The 25,807-nt window shown below is 40.7% G+C and overlaps 2 protein-coding genes and 1 long non-coding RNA gene across 3 annotated transcripts; all 3 read right to left on the reverse strand.

Moving 5' to 3' along the window:
- Positions 1-6,339: 6,339 nt before the first annotated feature.
- On the reverse strand, positions 6,340-14,554 carry LOC122768290 (caldesmon-like). The gene is made up of 8 exons (XM_044024179.1): positions 14,249-14,554; positions 14,127-14,177; positions 12,829-13,023; positions 12,116-12,160; positions 11,204-11,272; positions 8,098-8,136; positions 7,598-7,810; positions 6,340-6,707 (listed from the first exon to the last, which is right to left on the reverse strand). Exons 1-8 carry the CDS (start codon positions 14,343-14,345, stop codon positions 6,340-6,342), a joined length of 1,077 nt encoding a protein of 358 aa, XP_043880114.1. The 5' UTR covers positions 14,346-14,554.
- Positions 14,555-18,170: 3,616 nt separating this feature from the next.
- LOC122781901 lies at positions 18,171-20,078 on the reverse strand. Its single transcript, XR_006361869.1, has 5 exons — positions 19,967-20,078; positions 19,131-19,332; positions 18,791-18,872; positions 18,681-18,720; positions 18,171-18,592 (listed from the first exon to the last, which is right to left on the reverse strand). It is a non-coding gene; the product is annotated as an uncharacterized LOC122781901 (long non-coding RNA).
- A 655-nt stretch (positions 20,079-20,733) lies between these two features.
- Positions 20,734-25,290, reverse strand: LOC122777812 (B-cell receptor CD22-like). The gene is made up of 7 exons (XM_044039302.1): positions 25,049-25,290; positions 24,211-24,576; positions 22,980-23,282; positions 22,665-22,907; positions 21,316-21,397; positions 21,196-21,235; positions 20,734-21,101 (listed from the first exon to the last, which is right to left on the reverse strand). The coding sequence occupies exons 1-7, from the start codon at positions 25,191-25,193 to the stop codon at positions 20,889-20,891; spliced, it is 1,392 nt and encodes a 463-aa protein (XP_043895237.1). The 5' UTR covers positions 25,194-25,290; the 3' UTR covers positions 20,734-20,888.
- Between the last annotated feature and the right edge of the window lie 517 nt (positions 25,291-25,807).

The following is a 25,807-nucleotide window of genomic DNA, read 5'->3' on the forward strand; positions in this document are numbered from 1 at the left end:
GACTCGGACACTTATCAGTGTCTGATCTGCACAAAAAAGGGGAGCTATGCAAAGCTTGTGTCTCATCTGCAGGGACACCAAAGGTCAATGGTGGAGTACGGTGGTAAGTCCTAAATTATCAAATATTTTTTCATTTCAACGCTGAAAGGCTTTAATTTCCCCATGAGCCTTATGTATTATTAAATGTGATGTTATTTCTGTTTGTCCTGACCATGGATAACTGTGACCATCAAACTATTCAACTCATCCATTTGAGTATCAGAAACTCAAAATAAGTAAAGTAAAGTAAACCATTTCATCTATGTGTACTGTACTTCATGTGTGTAGAATCTTAAGTCAATGTGTATTTTATTTTCACTCTTGTTGAGAATTTAGATATTGAGAAAAAGTTTCAAGATTCCTGCATTTTTATAGATGCCCCTGATAATAATGATTGTTCTCAGAAGTAATGTAACAATTTGCCTCTCAGACAGGCTTATCTGTATATCCATTTAGGGCAGTGATGTTACTGTGGCCAAACAAGTTGCCAGCCAGGATGACACCTCTTATCAGAGGAAGTGCAAATAATCAGGGAAAGAAAATGTCTTATTCAAAGTTCTTAATCACATGTATTCAGTGTTGCATATTATGTGTAATTTAATTTTAGGAAAGGGCCCAACAAGCCCAACAGAAGCGACGCGAGGCATGTTGTCTGTTAACCAGTGTAATCACAGATGATCAGGGCATGCTGCAACACCTTAAAGTGAGTGACAATGGCATTTAGTGTGGTGTTTGTGTATTTGTATATGATGAATACCAAACTAAAATCCTAAACAATTTTTATAGAACATCATCACAGGCAACACGGTGTCTCCTTGGGCCAAGAAACAGGACAGGGTCATCCTTCTTTTTGAAGATGATGAACAAGTGGACAAAGTCATGCACTTCTTGTCTGAAGTACTCGAACGTACTGAGACAGACAAGAAGTCTGCAGATCCAGTGGCATTCGTAATGGATGTACTTTTGCCAGTGAGATCTCAGACACTGACACTGATTTGTAGACTACATGTGTTATATGACTGCATATGTCTGTCTCCTTTTAACACATGGTCACTGTCTAACACAATCTTAAATCTTAATCTTCATGCCACAGGCAACAGTACACGCCCTCGGAGCTGTTCACTCCATCTCCCTGGACAAAGCCAAGGAGATGTACATGCGTGGCACAGAGTTTGACTCAAGGTAAGCCGGATAGTTTAGGAAACTGTTAATCCAATTTTCAGTTTATATCTTATTATGTATTTGAGTGTCTTTAACGACTTCATTATTTTGCAATATCATTTTGTCTTGTCAGCGAGATAACCCAGCTTGGGGAACAGCTTCAGAGCCTTCAGAGGAGTGTGAGGAATTCCTCAGGCGCCTGTAATCCCTGGGCAGTGAATGTGTCTGCTGGATAGTCTGTTGTGTATAAAATAAAGAAAATATATCATTCATCACTTGTATTCATTACATGGATTTGAAAGTTATACAACTTTCTGTGCAGAATCAAGGGTTTCAGTGCATTTGTTTTACTTTCATCAAAAGACCTACTGATGTCCAACTGGCTGGGTTTGATTCAGATACCAATGTTTCACATATCTTCCTGGAAATAGGTAACATCTCCTTAATGACATACTCAGCAGATCTTGTCTACTTAACTTCTGTCTACCACCACCTGGACCACACCAGCACAGAATTTAAGGAGGGTTTCTTTCAGGTTAAAAACCTGATCAAGTAGGCTTTTATTAGTTCTAATTGTTGTTCTGTCCAGTTGAACAACATGTTAAACTACAGACTAATAAGACATTCAATAAATGTAGGCCTATATTCCGAGGCTACGCTCATCGTCACCATTATTATTATTTTGTAAATTAAAAAGTCGATATCAGTAACTGTATAAACTTGTAACCTGATACAGTTGTTGTGTATCTGCTGCTGGTCTCCCTCTCTCTCTTCTGTCTCTCCCTCATCTCCCTCTTGTCCTTTCTCTCCCCCAATTTTCTGTCCCCCACCTCTCCACTATCCCCCATTTTTCCTTTCACCCCAACCGGTCGAGGCAGATGACCGCACATCTCTGAGCCTGGTTCTGTCAGAGATTTCTTCCTGTTAAGAGGGAGTTTTTTCTCTCCACTGATGCCTAGTGCTTGCTCATTGTGTGAACTGTTGGGGTTCTCTGCTGTCTTTGATGTTGTCTATGTACAGTGCCTTGAGATAATGTATGTTATGATTTGGCGCTATACAAATAAAATTGAATTGAATTGAATATTAAACACACCTTTTTGTAACATACAGGTTGCCATGATGTTGGAAGTTTGCAAAAACAAATGAAATTATTCAAAGTGTGTGTTCAAAGTGGAATTTGTGATATTATATTGTATAAACGTGATATTATATTGTATAAACATTGTATAAACGTGATATTATATTGTATAAACGTGATAATTATATTGTATAAACGTGATCATTATATCACATAAACGTGATATTATATTGTATAAACGTGATATTATATTGTATAAACGTGATAATTATATCACATAAACGTGATACTATATTGTATAAACGTGATAATTATATTGTATAAACGTGATAATTATATCACATAAACGTGATATTATATTGTATAAACGTGATAATTATATCACAAAAACGTGTTACTATATTGTATAAACGTGATGTTCAAAGAACTTTTCCAATCGGCATTTATATATTTTAGCAGTTTGGCTATAACATTTCATACTTTACAAAGTGACATTAATTATTCACAAATTTCACAGAAAGTACATTTCTGTGTTCATAAAAGTCAACACGAGTATTTATTCTTCTCTTTTCCTGTCGCACACCGGGATAAAAGTCTCTTGTCAACAAGTGTCTGTGAGATACGCGTGTGTAAATAAAGTTTCAATAAAAGAAGACGTTATCACGTTAGTAAACGTCATCACGTTTCAGACGCAGTCTCTTGAGAGCCAATCAGAGTGTCGCGTAGTGTGAGGGGGTGTTTCGTTGAGTGTGAGGGGGTGTTTCGTTAAGTAAAGGGGTGTGTCGTTGAGTGGAGGGGTGTGTCTATATATAATACAATAACTATACGTATTACAATTACAATAACAATTACAATAACTATATATATATATATATACATATAGTTATTGTAATTGTTATTGTAATATATATATATATATATATATATATATGCTGAGTCATGCTAAGTTTTATCTTTGTTTTTATTTTATTTTAATAAATTAAATTAAGTGTAGTCAGACAAACGGTCAAAAAACCTTTTAAGAATTTTAAAATAACATTTAAATGAACCACTCACTCTCCCACACCAAACCCCATAGAGAAAATCAGTGATTTTAACATCACAGCACACAGGAGTTGTTGACGCACTGCTGCCTCCATCACTAAGTTCAAATGTCTTATTTTGTCACTTCTGCATTCAAAATCCTTTGTTCAGATTTACCTCAGTGACACAAAGTGACCACACAAGGCAGAAGTAGACCAACAGCTCCTGTGTCCCCGCCAGCTAAAACCATTGATTTTCTCTATGGGGTTTGGTGTGGGAGAGTGAGTGGTTTACAAACTCCAGTTTCCTGTTGGAAAAGTCTGTCTCACAGTGAAATAAAGATGTGAACGTGTTCTTAAGACATCGTAGACTCAAACTGATGTAGATTTTATTGAGTCATTTGTAAAGAGGGTAAAATAGAGTGGCTTGTACAGTGAGTTTTTTGTGGGTGAAACACAGAGCGTTGTCTTGTCTGACACTGATCTGGGATGTTGGGTTCAGTTGAGGTCGAGTGGGAACAAGGCTGCTTTACTCAGGTGTCAGGTCAGTGTTTGTGTGTGTGTGTGTGTGTGTGTGTGTGTGTGTTGTTACCTGTTTTCTCGTCAGGTGAATCTCCCACACTCGCTCTCTGTGCCTCTTTCAGACCTGTTCCACAGTTTTAAAGGCGTCAAATTTAACAATTTGCTGTCGTTTCACAGTTAATAACAAATGAAATGACAAACAAAAGCATCCTCTACTCTGCTGTTTCCATTACTGATTGTCTCATTTTTGTTTTCAGGAATCAATAAAAAAAAAAAGGTAATTTCTTTGACCAGAAACGTAAACAGACAAGAGTACACGTGGTCACAGAAAAACGTGTCAGTGCCTCAGTGAATCGACAGTGAGGAGGCGTGGCTCTACGATGGCGTTTGTGTGGAAGGAAATGAGCTAAGTGTGGAGGAAACTGGAGGAGAGAAATAGCAGTGAAGGAGGTGTTTAAAAGTGTGTGTTCACCACATTTATCTTTTATATCACACGTTCTATTGCACACTGAAAAATAAAAGTATAAAAGAGTCATTAACTAGATATTTTGTGGAGATAAATGCTTTTCTGCTGCTTTTAAATCAAGTAACGTGTCATTTCTGTTCTGTTTTTCTGAAATATGTATTAGTGATGGGCATTTCTAGCAAAAACATGATAAGAACTTTATGTGATAAGAACTTTGTGTTTACAGGGTAAGAAACCCTGTAAACACACATGAAGTCCACAAACTGCATGATGTTGCTGCCACCTTGTGGTAACAGATGCATTTCAATGTCGTGCCCATCCCTGATATTTATCTAGTTTATGTTATTGCTGTACGCTTCCGTACCTACTTCACAATTCTGTAAAAACCAACAAGAAACAAACACATTTCCATTCCATTTATTTATCTCCTTTTGAAATAAAAGCCGATTTTTATAAGTGTCAAAGGACTAAATTAAAACATGTAAACGGAACAAAACGTTTAAAAAAGTTTCAGCATTTTCAGTAGCACAGACACTGCAGTTATTGTGATCATCATTACCCTTGTTCATAAAGTCTACGTCTCAATAGAATGTCTTGATTTCACTGTTAGACAGTCTTTTCCAACAGGAAACTGAAAGTTTGTAAATCACTGATTTTCTCTATGGGGTTTGGTGTGGGAGAGTGAGTGGTCTATAAATGTCAGTTTCCTGTTGGGATAGGCTGTTTTTGGGGCAAAAAAATACATGTACGTTGTAAAACTTCTCTAAATATCTATTAAGTGTTATGATTTACAACAAAATCTCAAGTATAACTCAAAGTCACTGAGGCGAATTCTGTAATTCAACTCCTTTTCAACATGAGGAGGTTTTAAATAACACGACAGTAAAGACACTAAAGTCATGCAGACAGCGTCTGTAACACAACACTGTTTTTACACAGTGAAACAAAGACACGATCGGGGTTAAAAGGAGAAAAGAAACAGTGGTGTGGATTCTCTGGTCCGGCTCACTCGTCTTCATTCACACCCTTTTTATGAAAAAGGTGCAGAAAATAAACCCGAGTGGTTTCCACCGGAGACGGACGTCACCGCGAAACCCGAGTTCCTGCTGCTGCTCATATTTACATCCAAACTAGACTGAACGAAAACACTCGTACTGTCTCCACACTGCACAAACCCCGTTAAAAATGAGAGAGATTTTCAGAAACAATGACACACTTGCCCCAAAATCTACTTCATGTGTACGTATCAATGAAGAACGAAGAACACATGCTTCTGTAGTGCTTTCTTTCAAATTTAGTTTCCGAAATCTTTGAAAAAAACCTAAAATTGTGACAAAATTATATCCTTAAGTCGAAGTTGAAGAAAAAGTAAATGTTTTTTTTGTTTTTTTAAAGTTTTCGTATAAGGTATTGACACGCTGAAAACCAGGCTGAGACACAAAATGGCCACCAGCAGAGACTCCTGGAAAAATGTATTTTAGCAACTTAACAACAGACTCGCCTTAAGTTTAAGTCTACGATGTTCATGTTCATGTCTTTATTTCACTGTGAGACAGCCTTTTCTAACAGGAAACTGAAGTTTGTATACCACTCACTCTCCCACACCAAACCACATTGAGAAAATCAGTGATTTTAGCTGGCAGGGACACAGGAGCTGCTGGTCTACTACTGCCTCGTGTGGGCACTTTGTGTCACTGAGGTAAATCCAAATACAGAATTGAAGTGTTAAAATGAGACTTTTAAACTTAGTGATGGAGGCAGCAGTGGATCAACTCCTGTGTGCTGTGATGTTAAAATCACTGATTTTCTTTATGAGGTTTGGTGTGGGAGAGTGAGTGGTTTGCAAACAGTGTCTCACAGAGAGATGATGTTGCGTACATTTTATTGCGATCATCGTAGACTTTATCGCTCAGTACCTCGTACGACCAACACTTCAAAGAACTTGACCTACGACCTTTGGAGGTTTTGGTGGATCTTTAACACTCGTAGGGCCCGTTGAATACATAACATTTTTTGTAGCCGTTTCATTGCGAACATACGTAGCGTTAGCGCTAACTTTGTGCGTCACTTTTGCGTTTTCTTCTGACCGCTAACACCTTCTTCTCCTCGGCTGTCGCAGATCTCAGGTGAGAGGCGGCGGGGTTTCTTGTCTGAATTTCTCGTCTGGTGGTGTTGAGCTTTGCGATGTTTCGCAGTTTCTCTGCCTCCGTCTTGTCACGCAGAGCTCTCTCTCGGCTGAGCCTCTGTCTCTCCATCACCTCCCACTCTCGTCCTCCTCTCTCCTCCTCTGCATTCTGTCGCTCCCTCTCTTCCCTCGTCACTCTTTCCTTCTGCGAATATTCTTGCTCCGCCCTCTCCTTGGCCGCCCGCTCTCGCTCCTTCTCCTGAGCGATTCTTGGTCTCTCTTCCTTCTCTCGCACTGTTCTCTCCATCCTCTCCCTCACTTCCTTTTCTCTTTCCGCTCTCTCTCTCTCCTGAGCAACACGCTCTCTCTCTGTCCTCTCTTTTTCCGCTCTTTCCTTGGCGATCCTTTCCTTCTCTTGCTCTTCTCTGGCGATGCGTTCCCTCTCTATCCTCTCCTTCACCAGTCTTTCCTTCTCCACTCGTTCCCTCTCTTCTCTGGCTGCCTTTTCTTTCTCCACCCTTTCTTTTTCTACCTTTTCTTTCGCCATCCTTTCTTTTTCTGCCTTTTGCTTTTCAATCCTTTCTTTTTCTGCCTTTTCTTTCTCCATCCTTTCTCTTTCTGCATTTTCTTTCTCCATCCTTTCTCTTTCTGCATTTTCTTTCTCCATCCTTTCTTTTTCAATCCTTTTATTTTCTGCCTTGCTTTTCAATCCTTTCTTTTCTGCCTTTTGCTTTTCAATCCTTTCTTTTCTACCTTTTCTTTCTCCATCCTTTCTTTTTCTACCTTTTCTTTCTCCATCCTTTCTTTTTCTGCCTTTTGCTTTTCAATCCTTTCTTTTCTAACTTTTCTTTTCTCCATCCTTTCTTTTTCTTCATTTTCTTTCTCCATCCTTTCTTTTTCTTCCTTTTCTTTCTCCATCCTTTCTTTTTCAATCCTTTTATTTTCTGCCTTTTGCTTTTCAATCATTTCTTTTTCTGCCTTTTGCTTTTCCATCCTTTCTTTTTCTACCTTTTCTTTCTCCATCCTTTCTTTTTCTACCTTTTCTTTCTCCATCCTTTCCTTCTCGTCCTTTTCTTTCTTGGTTCTTTCCTCCTCCTCCTCCCTCCTCTTCCTCTCCTCTCTCAGTCGATCATCCTCCTCCTCCCTCCTCTTCCTCTCCTCTCTCAGTCGCTCCTCCTCTTCCCTTCTCTTCCTCTCCTCTCTCAGCCGCTCCTCCTCCTCCAGCATCTTCCTCTTCGCGGCCCAGGCCGCCTCCCTCTGCTCCGCCTCCTCGGCGAGGAGCGCCCTGATCTCGGCCAGTGCGATGCGGGCGATCCTCTTGGCCTCCATCTTCTCGTGGATAGTCCTCAGCTCCGCCCTCAGAGCCGCACGCAAACACTTGCCTCGCACCGGAGGCTCTGAGGTTCGAGGTCAAAGGTCAAAGGATTTTAATTTCACAGCCACAAAGAAAGGCAAAGAAAAAAGCATCATCCTTCAGGGTGAGTGAAACATGCAGAGTCACTGCTCGTTAAAGTGCCGACTCACACCAAACAAGGGAGTGTTGAGGATGCAGCCAATCACAACACGGCAGACGTTTCTGTTCACCACAGATCGGGGGTCAAAGGTCACATTAGAGAAAGACGCTGGAGGATCCGACGTTCATGCGATCTTTGAATCAAACACGCACTGAGATCAAAGCTCTAACCTTTAATTTGTTGACCGGCGTCCGCCAATGTCTTCTTTTCTAGGACACACATACACACACTTTTGGTTCCGGGGTCAAAGGTCAAAACATTACACCACAAAAGCACTATAAAGACGAGCAACATTCATAAAAACTCCCGCAAAATCACACCAGAGACGTTAGCGAGCAAAGACGAAAAGTGTCGCGCCAAAGAGGGTGGAGTATGACACAGGCCCCGCCCCTTTCTCGAAAACTCCCCATATATTAATTGTAATAGTACGACAAATATGTCCAAAGAGCAACAAATGCACAACATTCCTCAAGATGTTTTTAAACGATGTGACGTTTAGTTTTTACAAGACTTCACGTAGTGACGGAGTGTCTGTAGAGTAGCAGAAAAGGTTTATTTATCGCAAGTCAATAACCGCCGCCACATCATTTGCATATTTTCTTTAATTTTGTGCTGCCTTGAAAAAAAACTTGCGACAATAACAAGTTAAAAAAAACATGAAACACAAAAACAAACATTTCTGAGCATTTTAACCCAGATTAATAACTGAAATCACACTTGTTTGCAACACTTGTGCATATTTTGTTATCAAAACCCTTGGCCGCCTCATTGGTTGTCCCCTAGTCCATACCAGGCTTAGTCCCGCAGTAGAACCCGAACTTCAGGTGCCGGATCAACATGTGTCATAAAACTAAAGTTTAATAATTTGGAACTTTCAAGGTCATGTTTTTGTTTCTTTAAACACAGGAACAGAGCGCTATTATCCACTTGCAAAAGCTAACAATGCTAACCCCGAAATACGTTTGCATTCCTGAATTCTCAACTGCATCGCAGTGAACTCACTCCCAGTTTCCCAGTTCCAACGTCCAAGTTCATATGTAAATGGAACGCAGCAGAATGATGTCGCTGATTGTTAAAATAAAACAATGATACCAATAATCGGCAAAATCCCAAAAATCAGCCTTGTGGATAATTGGTTGATCCCTAGTCCAGATACGGCTTCAGGTCTGGGCTCCTCCTCCAGTGGAACCAGACCACAACAGTCTGGTCCAGGTCCCTGCCTGGTTCTCATTGGTCGGCAGAGAGACCAGGGAGCCTCGTTACGGGCTGTGGCTCTGCCTCCCGTCTTCTCATTGGTTCTGGAGGTCCAGTAGGAGCCCTTTAACATCATCATCAGAGGAGGAGGAAGAGGAGGAGGAGGCCCCGCCTTCTTTATCCTCCTCTTTCTCCTTCCCCTCCCCTCTCTCTACGGGCGAGGACACTACATCATAGAGGAAGGTGAAGAAGCCAAAGATCCAATCAGAGCCCTCCTCAGCTAAAATATCGAGAACGTCCTCGAGCGACTCGGTATTTGCGCTGCCGCCATCTTTGGTCAAGCCTGACGGAAGAGAGAGAGGGAGGGAGGGAGGGAGGGAGGGAAAACATACCGGGTGCATGAGAGAGAAAGGTGAAGGAAACAGGACGCATCGAGGAAGGATGGAGGGAAGGAAGGAGAATAACCGCAACAAAAAAGGATAAAGAATGATGATGATGAGAGAGAGAGAGACAGGCAGAGAGAGAGAGAGAGTCAGTGAGTTAAAGTGAGAAACCACAGACATGAAAGAAGCCTCAACTTCCTGTCTCGCTTGTGTCAGGTGACGAAACCGACATTTTCGGTTTCACAAAGATATAAAAACCTCACAATCACGTCCAGACAGACTTCCTCCACAGGCTCTGAAGCCCTGTCCACATTTGTGCCAAAACACACCCCCCATGTGAAAAAAATAAAAAGTCTACTAAAACTAAAAATTAATCTTTCGGACCTTCAAAAACAGCTTTATGAAAGAAAGTCATCGTGTTATGGATTATTTCCTTATTTCGAGACTAGAACTGCAACAATATAAATAAATTACTTAATGTTTTCACTAATTAAAACTCTCACTATGAAAAAATTCAGTAATGAAAAATTATCAGATTTTTCATCTTATTAAATGTGAATATTTACTGGTTTTCAGCTCCATATAACAGAGAAATCACCCACACCAAACCCCATAGAGGAAATCAGTGATTTTAGCTGGCGGGGACACAGGAGATGCTGGTCTACTGCTGCCTTGTGTGGTCAATTTGTGTCACTGATGTAAATCTGAACAAAGCATTTTAAAAGCGGAATTGCAAAAATAAGACATTTGAACTTATTGATGAACGCGGGTTAGGGGTGGATCAACAACTCCTGTGTGTTGTAATGTTAAAATCACTGATTGGGGTTTGTCTCTATGGGGTTTGGTGTGGGAGAGTGAGTAGTATATAAATGTCAATTTCAAATAAGGTGTGAATGTTATCAGTGTATGTGTGTGAGCATAGGCGTCGATCCCGTGGGTGCTCCGGTGCTTGAGCACCCACTGAAAAAATTGAGCACCCACCAGGGAATAGCCATAAACAAAAGAAAAAAAAAACTAAATAAATAAATAAAACTGCATCTTTAAAATCAACTGCACCTATCTGAATCACATTATCGAATGAAAAGTATTACAGCTCTGTGCATGAGCACAGTCACATTGCTTGTATAGCCGGATCAGTGTCACAGCACCGTGGACAGCGCTGATTGTGTGTGTGTGTACAGGTGCAGCGCGATTGATAGACAGAGACTGTCTCACTCAGTTTAATCTTGTAAATAAAACCTTCGGCCCGAATTCAATTTTCCCGCTATTGACGTAAACGACATAAACTGAGGAGAGAGAGAGACGGGCGGCGGCTCCTTCCCGACCCAGGACCTTCTCTCTCCCTATGACCCGCCGGTGTTCCGAGTCCATCAAAATAGGCTACATAGCATGAATTAGAAAACAAAGAAATTCTTTGTAAAATCAGATGTTCAGAAGCAGTGAGCACGCCACCCCTATATAGTCAGATTTATATGATCTATATATGATGGTATTTATATAATTTGGGCACCCATGGGAAAAAATAAAAACTGGCACCTATGTGCGTGAGTACGACCATGTGAGAGGTGACGTCGCTCACAGATTCAGCCGTGGTTTAGTGTCACCATGTTAACCTGAGGCACTGACACGACTGCACACCACACGTCTCACACACTCACGAGCTCACGAGCAGCAAACCGAGCGAGCAAAGTCCACTCACCGAGCAGGACTTTAGCGTCTTCCATGTCAAAGTCTCCGTCTCCGTCCGAGTCGTAGGCCTTCAGTTTACCTATGGGACGAAAACAGAATTAAAATAAAAACAGGAACATTGCTGAAAAGTGAAAATTTACAAAACTACAAAAATGAACTGAAATGATGCCCAACAGGGATCAAAATATAAGTTTGCAGCACGTTTTCGAGAACATATTTAGCATTAACTGCTCGAGTATATATTATTGCTGGATCAAGTAAACATATTTGAAGCTAGAACAGTAATGGTAATGGTAAAAAGGTGTGTGGGCCTAAAATGGAGCCTTGTGGAACACCACAATTCCAATTATAGCTTTAACATTATGAATATTATGTACTGTATTAACATGATTTTGCTGTCAAACTATGGAAGAGGATCAGGGTCACATGTCACATCAGGGGTGGAGTTGCTCAGTGGTTAAGACCGGTACCCTGTGTGCGAAAGACAACATGGTCGCAAGTTCAATTCCACCTCTGGCTTGTACTCGATTCTATTGTAAGTCGCTTTGGATAAAAGCGTCTGCTAAATGAACTGTTTTTGAAACAAAGTCAGAATTCTGAGATTTAAGTCAAACTTGTGAGGAAAAAAATCGGAATACTGAGATTTAAGTCAAACGTAAGGAAAAGCAATCTCATTTAAGCATTTTTGGTTTGATTTTGTTGTCACATGTGTGGTCCTAATCCTCCTCCTTAGTCAAACCCTCAGGTTTTTATAAGAGCATAATTATACAAACAGAAGCAGCAGAGATTATGAGATTACATGGATCATTGAAATACATCTCTCTCTGTATATGTGTGTCCTACACCAGATTTAATGGGGTCTGGGTTCATTCAGTGGTCACAACATTGACTCTGGTGGATTCACACAGTGTGACAGTGTTACCTTGTAAAACCTCAGAAAAGTTTGTGTGAAACTCCTTTGCTCTGGCTGCGTGCAGAGAGAAGAGGAGGGGGAGGAGGAGGACAGAGAAGGCGGAGGAGGGGGAGGAAGGGGAGGAGGACAAAGAAGGTACAATCATCACCTTTACTGTTTTTATACCGGAGAAGAAAAGGCCTCACTTCCTTTCGTCTCTTGTGCTAACGCACAGAGGAGAACAGTCTGTGGTTATCATTTATCTTCTTCACACACAGTTTCTCTTTATGTTTCAGGCAAGTCGATCATGTTTCAGCCACACATATACACATACAAAGAAAGAAGAACTATCCGTTCAAGTTAATACAAGGCTAATTTTGACCCATATCACCCACTTCCCTACGTGTATTTGAGAAGCAGCAGCAAACAAAATGGCTGCCTGCGGAGACGCAAAGAAAGACTTCGCTAAAAAAATCTGTTTAAGTTTACGACAGCTTGATAAGAACAAGTTCACTGCTGCCTCCATCACTAAGTTCAAATGTCTTATTTTGACAATTTGGCGTTACAAATCCTGAATTTGGATTTACTTCAGTGACACAAAGTGGCCCCGCGAGGCAGCAGTAGACCAGCAGCTCCTGTATCCCTGCGAGCTAAAATCACTGATTTTCTCTATGGGGTTTGGTGTGGGAGAGTGAGTGATCCCGCGTGTTTACGTTTGTTGTTAAAGTCATCTTGCTACTCACCAATGACGCTGTCATAGTCCACAATGTCAAAGTAGACCACAGCCATGGAGGTCCACACTCCCAGCAGAGCCAGGACCACAAACCAGGTAAACATGGAGTGTTTGGAACCTCCTCCTCCTGCGTCTCCTCCTCTTCCTCCATGGCTGCCTTCTGTCCTCTTTCCATTCTTACTTTCCACAGGTGGCACTTTGGCCTCTGAGGAAAAAAACACGCAATCATTTAAGTTACATGATGAGCTGCAAGAACAAAGTCTGTGAAGTTCGTAATCTCAAATTACGAAAGGAACACAAAGCATATAATCTGCCAAGAGTATAATAATAATAATAATTTATATAAATACATAGAGATAGATAGAGAAAATCAGTGATTTTAGCTAGCGGGGACACAGGAGCTGCTGGTCTACTGCTGCCTCGTGTGGTCACTTTGTGTCACTGAGGTTAATATGAAGTAAACTTTTCAAAAGCCAAAATAACTAAATAAGACATATGAACTTAGTGATGGAGGCAGCAGTGGATCAACAACTCCTGTGTGCTGTGATGTTAAAATCACAGATTTTCACGATGGGGTTTGGTGTGGGAGAGTGAGTGGTTTCCAAACTTAAGTTTCCTGTTGGAAAAGTCTGTCTCACAGTGAGATAAAGACATGAACACATTCTGAAGACATCGTAGACTTAATGTTAATGTAGATTACATTAGAGGCGTCTTTTGTTAAATGTCGAAAATCAGTATTTCCTTGTATTTCCTTTCACTGAACTATCCCATTAAATATTACACTTATTTATCAGTAAAACACATTAAGAATGTTGCTGGGGTTTTTTTTGTTTTTTTTTAGAATTTCTGCTTCTGCAAAAACAGCTGTGACCAAAAATGATAAAAGTTCCAGTATAAACGAAGAGAGAAAGAGGAAAAAGATAAGATCAATGTCAGGAGCTGTAAAAAAGGGCAGTGACCCAGGAATAGAGCGAGGGACATAGATTAAACATGAGCCTAACAGAGAGAGAGAGACAAAGAGAGAGAGAGAGAGAGAGAGAGAGAACAGCTGCTGGTCGTCCAGTTCTGTCTGTAGTCCATGTAGCAGCTGTGACACAGAGCAGCGATGACACCATCAAAATTCAATGATTTCTCCCTTGGATCTTAAACGACATCGCGAGAAAACGTTAGAGCCAACTCTGAGTAAAAGGCTTTTATTGTGAAAATCGATATTAAAGGTCAAATCAAAGCAAAAACAAAAACAACACACAGCAAACCTGTTACAGGTAGATGCTAACCATGTTAATCCATGCCAAACCAGGCTCCTACCTGACTCTGAGTCAGCAGGTGTGACCTCCTCCTCCTCTTCATTAAAAACCCCTGACCAACACAAACCACGCCAAATGAGAATCAAGTCCAAACTGAACCCAACCTGGTCATTCACACCTTACCTGTCACAGTCTCCTCCTCCTCCTTAGCACTAACCTTCTCTACCCAAGCTGAGGAGGGCAAGGAGGAGGTGGTGTCATAGCGCTGGTAGCGCTGCATGAGCGAGTCCAGAACCAAAAAAAACCCAGTTATAAGCCAGAGAGAGAGAGAGAGAGAGAGAGAGAGAGAGGATTTCAAAACCAAGTCTGAATTAAAAACTAAGCGGAAAAGCAGAAGTTGAAGTAAAACAGAGAAAGAAAGGGCTGCTGCTCTGATTGTGTTGAGCTGAAGTCTGAACCTGATCCACACTATTATTAGAGCTGACAAAACCAGGGACGAGTGTCAGTGTGTGTGTGTGTGTGTGTGTGTGTGTGTGCAGATGCCAGAGAGGACAGAAGTACACACCAAATAACCTTGACACTTTATTTGTCCACACACACAGACACACATACACACTCAGCTGGTCTCACTGGGATTGATCAGGGTTTTTTCAAATGTGTTTAAATGAGGTTCCAACTCACCCTCAGTGAAGGAAAAACAGGTTTTAGCCTCTTCACAAAAGTCTCACCTCATAAACTCCATGTCACACCAAACCCCATAGAGAAAATCAGTGATTTTAAAGGAGGGACATATTATGCAAAATCAACTTTTTAACCATTTCAATACTTATATTTTGTACTCTGGAGGCCCTACCAGTCGCCAAAGTGTGGAAAAAGAATACTCAGTCCTTTTATCGTGGTCACCTTAGTGTAAGTATAGGCGATAAAACACGCAATGTTGAATTCCCTGTGCTTATGACGGCAGCATGCGCATTTCACCGCGAATGTTACCACCCACCAGTAAGTTTACCTCGAGAGCTCCACCTTGTCCCTATAAAATGCGAGAGTGCTAACACACTTTTTTAAGAAAAGGTCACATAGAGCTCATAACCTTCCATTCTGACACATCCTAATTAAAAATATTTGTTCAGGACGTCCTCCATGACCGGAGCACAGACTCAGTCTGATACAGTCACATACAGCGGCAGTTTATGCAGCTCGCCGCTCACCGCTGGCGATCAGCGGTGGCAATCAGCGATGCTGTCCCTAAGTGTTTTTAACTGATTTACAGTTCGGCACTGTTCGGCTTGCAAGAACAGTGACACTCTCACTGTTTTCTGCGCACGCTGCCATGTTGATATTGTCTTAACCCCTAACCCTGGGAAAAGTCCGTCTAACAGTGAGATGAAGACGTGAACATGTTCTTAAAGATATCATAGAGTTTAACTAATTTTTTTTTTTTTTTCAACACAGAAAATCAGCGATTTAAGCTAGCGGGGACACAGGAGCTGCTGCTGCCTCGTGTGGTCACTTTGTGTCACTGAGGTAAACTTGTACGCAGGACTTTAAATGCAGATGTGTTAAAATAAGACATTTGAAGTTAGTGATGGAGGCAGCAGTGGATCAACAACTCCTGTTTGCTGTGATGTTAAAATCATATTACAAACCTGTTGGAAAAGTCCGTCTAACAATACGATATCTACAGAACATGCTCACGTCTTTATCTCAAACTTAAACTGACGTAGATTTTATTAGTGGAGTCTTCTTTTTTTTTAACTTTTTGTCCCCGCTGGCAGCCATTTTGTTTTGTTTGTTTGCTGGTTCACTTGGGAAAACCCCGGTTTACTTCAGTGCAGTGTATGTTGTTTGTGTTCTGTTGTGCTGTTTTCCCTGTCCAAGAATGACAGATGAAATGAGCTATGAAATAACTCTGGCGCACCTACTTTCAATCGCAAATAGTTCTCGTCAAAATAAACACATTTTCTAGAAAACACAGAGCAGCAGCTGAACAAATGTATTATCCTCCGTTACTTTAGCTCTACTGGGACCTTTCTATCGTCCCCTGACGACAACCAAGAGAACCAATGATACGAGCAGAGACAAAGACTGAGAAGTTTTTCAGTGACTAACACAAGCTGCAGTTTGCATCACATGAATAACCAGAGTGATCACTGGCCTGCTTCCTGCACACACTGAAGGTAGGTCAGGGGTGACGTGCAGTTCCACATTTAAAAGATAGTTGAGGTATCTTCTGACACACCTTTTCCTGTCCTGAAAGGCAGCAACGTCAACTTACACAGTTCACACACCTTCCATGGTCAAATTCAAGCACGTTTAAGGTTATTTGTCAGGCTTTTCCAGCACCTCCATGTTTAATGATGTCTAAAATCTGGTTTTCCTCATATACCAAATCCATCTCATGTGTCACTGCCTCACAGAACCATTTCACACATCCTTAGCAAAAACAAAACCTTCATTTGATGATGTACATTACCAATACCTGCCGTAAATAGGAATTTATATTAACTTCTGTTTGTCAGTGATCTTAATTATGAATATAACATTTATTTATTTTATATTTAAAGGCGTTTATCAGGTACATACTATGAATTAATGTCATTGGTATTTATGTTTCCTCTGACACTGGTTATCACTCATTTATCATTCGTTTAAGATCAAAATGCCAGATTTATTTGAGTGTCTTGATAGTTTACCACGTACACAGCAGTACATAGATATCACAGACGTCTTAATAGCTAACGGTTATCTGTTCAAATATGAGTTGTTAGCTGCTGTGAGCAGGCTATCACTAGCTGTGTTAGCTTAGCATCACTTACAGGGCCACTTCCATGATAACACCGGGCGGGGGAGGTGATGATCGGTCACACGGAGCATCCAGGCGTATGAACTGTGTCATATTGTATATTTTTGACAATTTAGTTCATCCACCTCCTGTGTGTATATACAACAACAGCTAGCAATGCTAGCTTAAGTAGCCTTAAATGTCAAACTTGACTCTGGAACTGGAATGATAATCGCCTGAAAAGACACAGACTATGAATGACATCATGAACACACACGTAACGCTGCTCAGGTCGGCATAAGTTAAATGTGTGAACTGATTTGAATTTAACGACAATACGAGTTGGACTGCGAGTTGACACTGCTTTCGGGCGCCCGGTGGTAGGCACCGTTACTGAGCCGGAGAAAACCGTGGGGACTGCGGGTGGAGCGGGTGGAGCAGCTGATAAAGCTGCCTGCTGCCGTTTCTGTTTCGTTGTTGTGTTGGAATGTAAGCCGTAAAGAAGAACCTATCTTTAAATTATCGAACAACATATTCGCTTTCAATTTGATTAGCGTGCACATTTGACACCAGGGATAGACAACTTTAAATAGAATGTTAAACAGACTGTTTACTTTACTGACCTTTTTTCTGCTGAATTTTCGGAGTCTTTCTTTGCGCCATTGCGTCGTAAATTCCCTTGAGCGGGTTTGTCAGTTGTGCAGATACGAACTACGACGCTAACGTCGCTGTAAATATGTGAAACGCTCCCGGTCTCTCTCCTGTCCGCGCTCTCATTGAAGAAAACACAAGTCTAACACAAAATCACGTCCTCACTTGGAAACCAGCAAAGCCACAGTCCATAGTAACCCTGATTGACGTCGTATTCCACAAATCACAGCCGTACAAACAGCGAATGGGCGTACCCAAAGGCGGGCTCTTGGAGATTTTAACCAATCACGTTACGGCACAGTTTCCCGGTGTCGTCCTCCGAGGAAAGGAGCAAAAAACGTGGCAGAGGAGGAAGAGGAATAATGTCACTTTATTTGTATCGCTCACGTTCGCAAACAGTGTTTTTATTTAAATGACAAAGCCACATTTTCTGCCACATGGAAAAAGAAGAATGTTTACCATAATGAGATTCTAAGTCATAATGATGAGATTCTAAGTCATAATGATCATTATTATGACTGAGTAATGTTATATTTACATTATTATAATCAGTATCTCATTATTATGACTTAACGTCTAGTAATTATGACTTAGTATCTCATTATTATGACTTAATGTCTCGTAATTATGACTTAGTATCTCTTTATTATGACTTAGCACATAGAGATACTAAGTCATGATTATATCATGAATACAAAAAATATTAAGCACTGTCCAAAGTTGTAAAAAGTTTGCAGAAAATGGTTATGGCTTACAGTTGAGCTAATGGTCAGAAAATGAATACACATCACAGCGAAATGATGCCAGAATTTGCACCCCTGCCAAAAACAAAAAATGAGCATGTTTAGCACGTTTTATAGACTACTGTAAGCATTGACTTCACACACAAAAAATATATGGCCCTAGTTTTTTCTTCACATGAGTGTCGAAGTCCTCGTGGTTTTTAGTGGATGTGGACACTTTGACCTGCTGCTCTCCACTGTCCTGCAGCATGAGTGAGGAGGACTGCTAATTTCTTCAGTTGATCGCAGGTAAATTTGTGTTTTCTCCATCATTTCCTTCGTATGAATGTAGTTCGATCTTGTCGCCCCCTGCTGGACTTTGTGTGAAGCAGAGGTGAAAGTGTGAGGTGGACATAAACGTCCCAGAGAAATGCATAAGACTATTTTAACGCTTTCTCACCTGAGTCTGTTGGACAGTTGGACGTGTCGACTTATAATGCCTGAAAGACCGAAGTTTTAGTCAAAATAAAAACAACAATGACATCACAGGAAAAGGTTAGCGATACTCACCAAACACAGACGACGATGACGCAAACGAGAACCATGAACCCAATGATTCCTCTGCCGATCTGTTCCCACGGTCGAGATTTTTCTGACGGGAAAACAAAAACCAGAATGAGACACAGGGTGATTCAAAGAAGTCGCAGTTTAACAATAAAAACTATAAGATTCAAAGAAATTGCAGTTTAACGATAAAAACTATAAGATTCAAAGAAGTCACAGTTTGACGTGGTCGTGTAACGCAACAACAGAAACAACCTAACGACTAATTGTCCTGGAGTTGATTTGTGAAACGGCTTCAGTCAAAGGAAACAAGGAAACATCAGAAGATCTTAACATCAGTGTTTACCTTTGAGCTGGATCCTTCAGGTTTCCTGGTATTTTGATTCGTTTTTTATCTATCATCCAGAACCAGGATTTTTCCTCTCTGCTGTTTAACATCTTCTGAGTTTCGAAGCTGCAGGGAATCCACACACATGATCCTGTCAGTGCTTGTATCTTCTGTGGTACAGTGATGAAGAGATGGAAGCGCTGACAATCATGTGAAACACCTGAAGAGACAACAACAACGACATGGAGGAGACGTTCAGAGACACGCTCCGTCACCTGTCGCTCACAAGCTCTGCCAATAAAACGAGAGATAACATAAAACGTGTACTTTTTTATCGTCTAAGAATAAATATTCAAACTAAACTTTAAATACAAACGTCTCGTTTACGAGTAGGAATGCAACATCCTGTTTTAAATTTGCTTGTGCGGAACAAAAATGACCAAAACTCTGCCCACTTTGGAGCCTCACAGTGTCGTCACACTTTAACTTTTTCCCGCTTGTTACATCTACAGTTTTGATTAAAAATGTAAAACCTGACTAATAAATGTGTCAAAATAAACTGGTGTCATTTCAAAATATACAGGGACATATCCCATAAACAGTCAACAGACCCAGTCCCAATATAAGCACGTGCCCAAATAAACGTGAGTTAGGAAATCAAGTTTTTCTTTTTACTTTCCAAACACTACAGTTGCATAATTAACTATTTATGCAACAAGAACAAGAACAAACAGGTATTCATATTTAAATGTAATGCAACCATTTCCTCATCAGTGAAGCGACTCAGAAGCCAATAGTTAAGACGCGATCAATAAGTTTGAAAACAGCATAGAAGTGAAGGAGATTCAGATCACCTGAAACAAACAGGACAGTCAGGAACACAACGACCGTCTCCATATTCACTCACTCAAACGACAAGCTCAACAATCATGTGTTCACTGACTCTTTTAAAGCTACGTCCTCACTGTCAGCATGGAAACTTCAAATATGTCTTGACTGTGAATTGAGAAGCAAACGGGAATTTTTTCATGAGAAGGTCGAGTTTGGGTTACGTCATGGACATCAAAAAAACACAGATACTTCCTGTTTTGACTAAATGGCACCAATGTCAAACCTGTTGCTGTGCATCCAAAATGTAAGATCATGACAACTACAGAATAAGCTGACACAACTTGTGTTTCAGTAAACGTTGGCCCCTAGAAAAACAGGGGGATCAAATGTGAGGTGTTTAGGATGATGATGTCAGACAACCTTTAAAAAGTGTGGTCCTGCTCATGGAGGGCAGAGTTGTTCTGAGATTGGGCTGAAACACTCTCTCAAGCAAACTGCAGTGCTTGATTCTGATGCTTGGCTTGTAACAAATAAAGTTCTTATTGTTCTGTACAAGTCCTGTGTCAGTGGAGTCTCTTCCTGCACCATCATCTCACCACCATGTTGTTCTTTAAAGAAGGAAGGCCCAGAAAACGACATTATGAACTTCCCGTAAGTTCTCTGGGTGTTTTCACACCTAATCGGGCTGAATTTGACACGTGGTTTGTTTTTCAGCTGGTTCACGTTCACAGAAGACACAACTATAAGATGCAGTTTCACACAAATGTGTAGATACAATAAAAAAACAGGATCTTTTAGACCTTTTATATCACACAAAATTACAGTAGATTAAAGGAACAATACAGAAAAAAGCATTCATAAATGACATGTTTGAATAAAAATAAAAGCATATTTCACATGAATTGTATGAAGCTAAGTTTTGACTTCACAAAAACCAAACATGGCTCAGTTTTTCTTCACTTGAGCGTAGATGTCTTCGTGGCCTTCAGTGGACATGGACACGTTGACCTGCGCGTACACGGTGTCCTGCTTCCGTCCCCCGTCCTGTGGCACGAGCGAGGAGGACGCCTCATGTCTCCGCTTGGAGAAGTTGATCTCTCCATAATGTATGTTTTCTCCGTCTGACTGTGGGTCGACGTGAACGCCACCTGCTGAACGCTGTTTGAAAAAGAGGTAAAAAAAAAAGTGAGGTGGACGCGCTCGTCCACAAACGCAGGGAAATAAACGTACAACTCGTTTAACGTTTTCTCACCGGAGTCTGAGGGACAGATGGACGTTTGGACTTCAATAAACTGAAAGACGGAAGTTTTAGTTCAAATAAATGGAACAAAGAAATCGCTAGCAATGATTAGCGATGGTTAGCAATACTCACCAAACAAAAATGACGACGGCGCAAACGAGAAGCACAAACCCAACGATTCCTCCGACGATCGGTTTCCACAGTAGAGATTTTTCTGACGGGAAAACAAAACCAGAACTAGACACAGGGTGATTCAAAAAAGTCAGTTTAACGATAAAAATTATGAGATTCAAAGAAGTCGCAGTTTAACAATAAAAAAGTACAAGATTCATAGGAGTCACAGTTCAACGATAAAAAACTATAAGATTCAAAGAAGTTGGATTTTATCGATAACAATTATGAGATTCAAAGAAGTCGCAGTTTAAAAACTATAAGATTCAAAGAAGTCACAGTTTAACGATAAAAAACTATAAGATTCAAAGAAGTTGCAGTTTAACGATAAAAACTAAGATTCAAAGAAGTCGCAGTTTAATGATAAAAAACTATAAGATTCAAAGAAGTCGTATTTTATCGATAAAAACTATAAGAGTCAAAGAAGTCACAGTTTAACGATAAAAAACTATAAGAGTCAAAGAAGTTGCAGTTTAACGATAAAAAACTATAAGATTCAAAGAAGTTGCAGTTTAACGATAAAAAACTATAAGATTCAAAGAAGTCGCAGTTTAAAATCTCGCAGTTTAACAATAAAAATTATGAGATTCAAAGTCGCAGTTTAACGATAAAAACTATGAGATTCAAAGAAATCGCAGCTTAACAATAAAAACTATAAGATTCAAAGAAGTTGGATTTTATCGATAAAAAAACTATAAGATTCAAAGAAGTCGGATTTTATCGATAAAAACTATAATATTCAAAGAAGTCACAGTTTAAAACTATAAGATTCAAAGAAGTCGCAGTTTAACGATAAAAACTATAAGATTCAAAGAAATCACAGTTTAAAACTATAAGATTCAAAGAAGTCAAACGATAAAACTATAAGATTCAAAGAAGTTGCAGTTTAACGATAAAAAAGTATAAGATTCAAAGAAGTCGCATTTTATCGATAAAAAGTATAAGATTCAAAGAAGTCACAGTTTAACGACAAAAAATATAAGATTCAAATAAGACGCAGTTTAAAAACTATAAGATTCAAAGAAGTCGCAGCTTAACGATAAAAACTGTAAGATTCAAAGTTGCAGTTTAAAAACTATAAATTTCAAAGAAGTCGCAGTTTAACGTTAAAAAACTATAAGATTCAAAGAAGTCGCAGTTTGACGTGGTCGTGTACCGTAACAACAGAAACGACATGATAAACATTGACAAACTGAAAAAGGTCCAGATATCAAAAATGTGTGGACTTAATTTTCGTGGAGTTGATTTGTGAAACGGCTTCAGTCAAAGGAAATGAGGAAACAGCAGAAGATCTTAACATCAGTGTTTACCTGTGAGCTGAATCTCTGCTGACCTCTGGTGACCAACAGCATTGAAGGCCTCGCAGAAATAAATGTCTCCATCTGTGAACGTGACGCTGAGATCAGCTCCTTCAGCCACCTCCATGTCTTTGTCGAGGTTCTTCTTGTTCCAGGAGAATCTGCTGACAGAAGGTTTGGCTCTGCTGGAGCAGGTCATGTTCACCTGGTGACCTTCTGATCTGCTGATGGACACCACCGTGTCCTTGGGTGCATCTGGAGAAGACGTGAGAGTGAAGTAAGAGAGGAGGAGCATCAGGCTGATGAATCAAACTGAGATTATCTTACATGAAACACTGAGAGACACGATCTTCTCCACCGTCTTCTCTTGTCCTTCATTCACAGGATACGTAGCAGAACAGCTGACGCTGCTTCCGTCGTCTCTGTCCGACAAAATAAAGGTGCGTTTGATTCTTGTCGTAAAGGTTCCATCCGGGTTTTTCTTCATCTCGTTGGGAGGGTCCTGTTGGAGATGCCATGTGAGTCGAGGGGTGGAGCCAGGACAGGGGGTGGGAGCTGAGCAGGTAAGAGTCACAGACTTGTTCTCCTTCAGATCTGGTGGTATTTCAAGGGTGGGGCTTGGAGGAGAATCTGTGATGTGAAATCACACATTTGACAGTAAAACTTCCATGTGAACATTTGGACATTATATATATAGATATAACGGTGTCATCAGTGTATACTGTAAGCAGTTCTAGACATAACATAAAAATCGTTCAAACAAAAGTGAATTGTGGAGTTCCACAGGGCTCAGTGCTTGGGCCTATACTATTTACTCTTTACAGTGGTCCCTCACTATAACACGGTTCACCTTTCGCGGCCTCGCTGTTTTGCTGTTTTTGTACAGTTTTGTATGTTTTTTTTACAGCGTACTAACGCGCATTGTGTTCTGCGTCCTGATTGATTGTAGGCCATCGTCAATCTCCCTCCGTGCCGTGTCTCCTGTGCAGAATGCGTTCGGCTTGCCAAATTTACATCAATGTCTGATTGCTAGCAGTCAGACATTGCAAAAATACAGTGCAAAAATACAGCACTTAATGTGACAAGAGTCACTCTTGTCACATTAAGTGCTGTATTTTTGCAAGTTTTCTCCCCCACAAAACCCACAATGTCGACAAAACGTTCTGCACCGACAAAGGCACCTGCCGCTGCACCCAAAAGGCAGAGGAAGATGCACATACCTCCACCTGAAGGAAGGCTTGCAGAGGTTTGCACAAAAGGCGTGCTGCAACTTCACACGGCTCGTGTGAAGTTGACTGACTGACTTCCATGTGAATAAGGCACATGAGACTGTGCTGGGCGAGGACAAAAGTCGTGTGCAAAGTGCGCGAAACCAGGAATCCATTGCGGCGTCTTGGACCATATGGTGTCAAAGGGAGGAAAGCAGGGTGGGACAACTCATACAGTGCTTTTTACAGATAAATAAATAATTATCAGGTTAGTATTTCAATTTGTGAAATTCAATTTGGGTTAAACACTGGCACCAGAAGCTTAGCAGTGAACCCTCACAAACTCTCACCTGTAACATTGATGTAAACAGAATTAAAACTAGCTGTTGCCTTGAATGACTTGCTCTCAATCCTGAAAAAGTATTTGTCGGTGAAGTTTGTCTGTACATTGTCAAACACTGTGCTACAGTTTTGTTCTTTCAGGTTTCCTCTTATTTCACCGCTGTAGATGTTATTTTTATTGGTGCTGTTGAAGATCACGTTGTTAGGATTTTGGCCAAACTGGGGGATATTTTTAATCCACACGCCGGATAACGTCTCCTTAGTGGGCACAGGTTTGAAGCTGCAGGAAATCCACACACATGATCCTGTCAGTGCTTGTATCTTCTGTGGTGCAGTGATGCAGAGATCGGCACCCGGACAATCACCTGAAACACCTGAAGAAACAACAATAACCTGGAGGAGACGTTCAGAGATACGGTCCGTCACCTGTCACTCAATGTCACAATGTCTGTAATTCAAGGGGGCGCTCTAGAGCAGGTACACACTTTTGTAAATATGACTTGTGCATAATATTTTTTAAAGTAGTTGTAATAGGTAAAGCAGACAAACATGAATTGATGATGTTTGATGAATTACCATGGAAACCATGGACAAACAGATGACTGGTCCTCCCAATTACTATTATAACATCCCATAATAACAATAATAACTTGTTTCTTAAAATTGCATTATTTTAACAGTTTCTCAAAGCTCTCGTAGAAAATAGTGAATCACTTTTTCAGACCAAAATGTCATGATTGAGCAAACAAATCCAATCTCTGGTTTAGCCGGAGACATTCAGTCATAAACACGAGTAAATCGGCGAGAATCAAGGCGACGACAAAGATGTTAAAAACATTGTCTCACCTGAAACGACCAGGACACTCAGAAACGCGCCAACTGCCTCCATATTCACACAGTGGTACTTCTCCACAGCATGAAGCTGAGAAACAAGCGTTCTCTCATTCTTAAAAAGCCATTTCCTCAGTTTGACCACGGAAACATGCCTCATTGGTGGAGGCTGCACTGGTTTGATGACCACACATCTGTGTTGTCGACACACAGACTCACAGCAGCAACGTGGATGGGAAAAAACCCAAAATGTCTTTTCTTTAACTTAAACCACTTTAAACAGAGTGCTACATGCACACACTGGTCATTTTGTTGTGTAAGTGAGGAAAACCTGGAAGTATTTTTAGGTATAAACGTTTAAGAGATTGTTCCCTTTTTTTTTTAAGTCTGCTTGTATTACGTAAAGACTTGTAGAGCTGACTGTGCTGTGACCGGACTGAAGACGGGGCTGCCAGCAGCGACACAAGAGAAACACTATTTTAGCCACTTAACAAAAGGACTTCATGAAATCTATGTCAGCTTAAGTCTACGATAACTTGTTCACGACTTTATCTCACTGTGAGACAGACTCTTCCAACAGGAAACTGAAGTTTGTAAGCCACTCACTCTCCCACACCAAAGCCCATAGAGAAAATCAGTGATTTTCATCATCATCATCATCATCATCCTCCTCCGCTTATCCGGGGCCGGGTCGCGGGGGCAGCAGTTTCAGCAAGGGACCCCAAACTTCCTTTTCCCGAGCTGCATTGACCAGCTCCGACTGAAATTTTAAAT

This window comes from Solea senegalensis, linkage group LG1 (genome assembly GCF_019176455.1).
Source record: "Solea senegalensis isolate Sse05_10M linkage group LG1, IFAPA_SoseM_1, whole genome shotgun sequence".
NCBI lineage: Eukaryota > Metazoa > Chordata > Actinopteri > Pleuronectiformes > Soleidae > Solea > Solea senegalensis.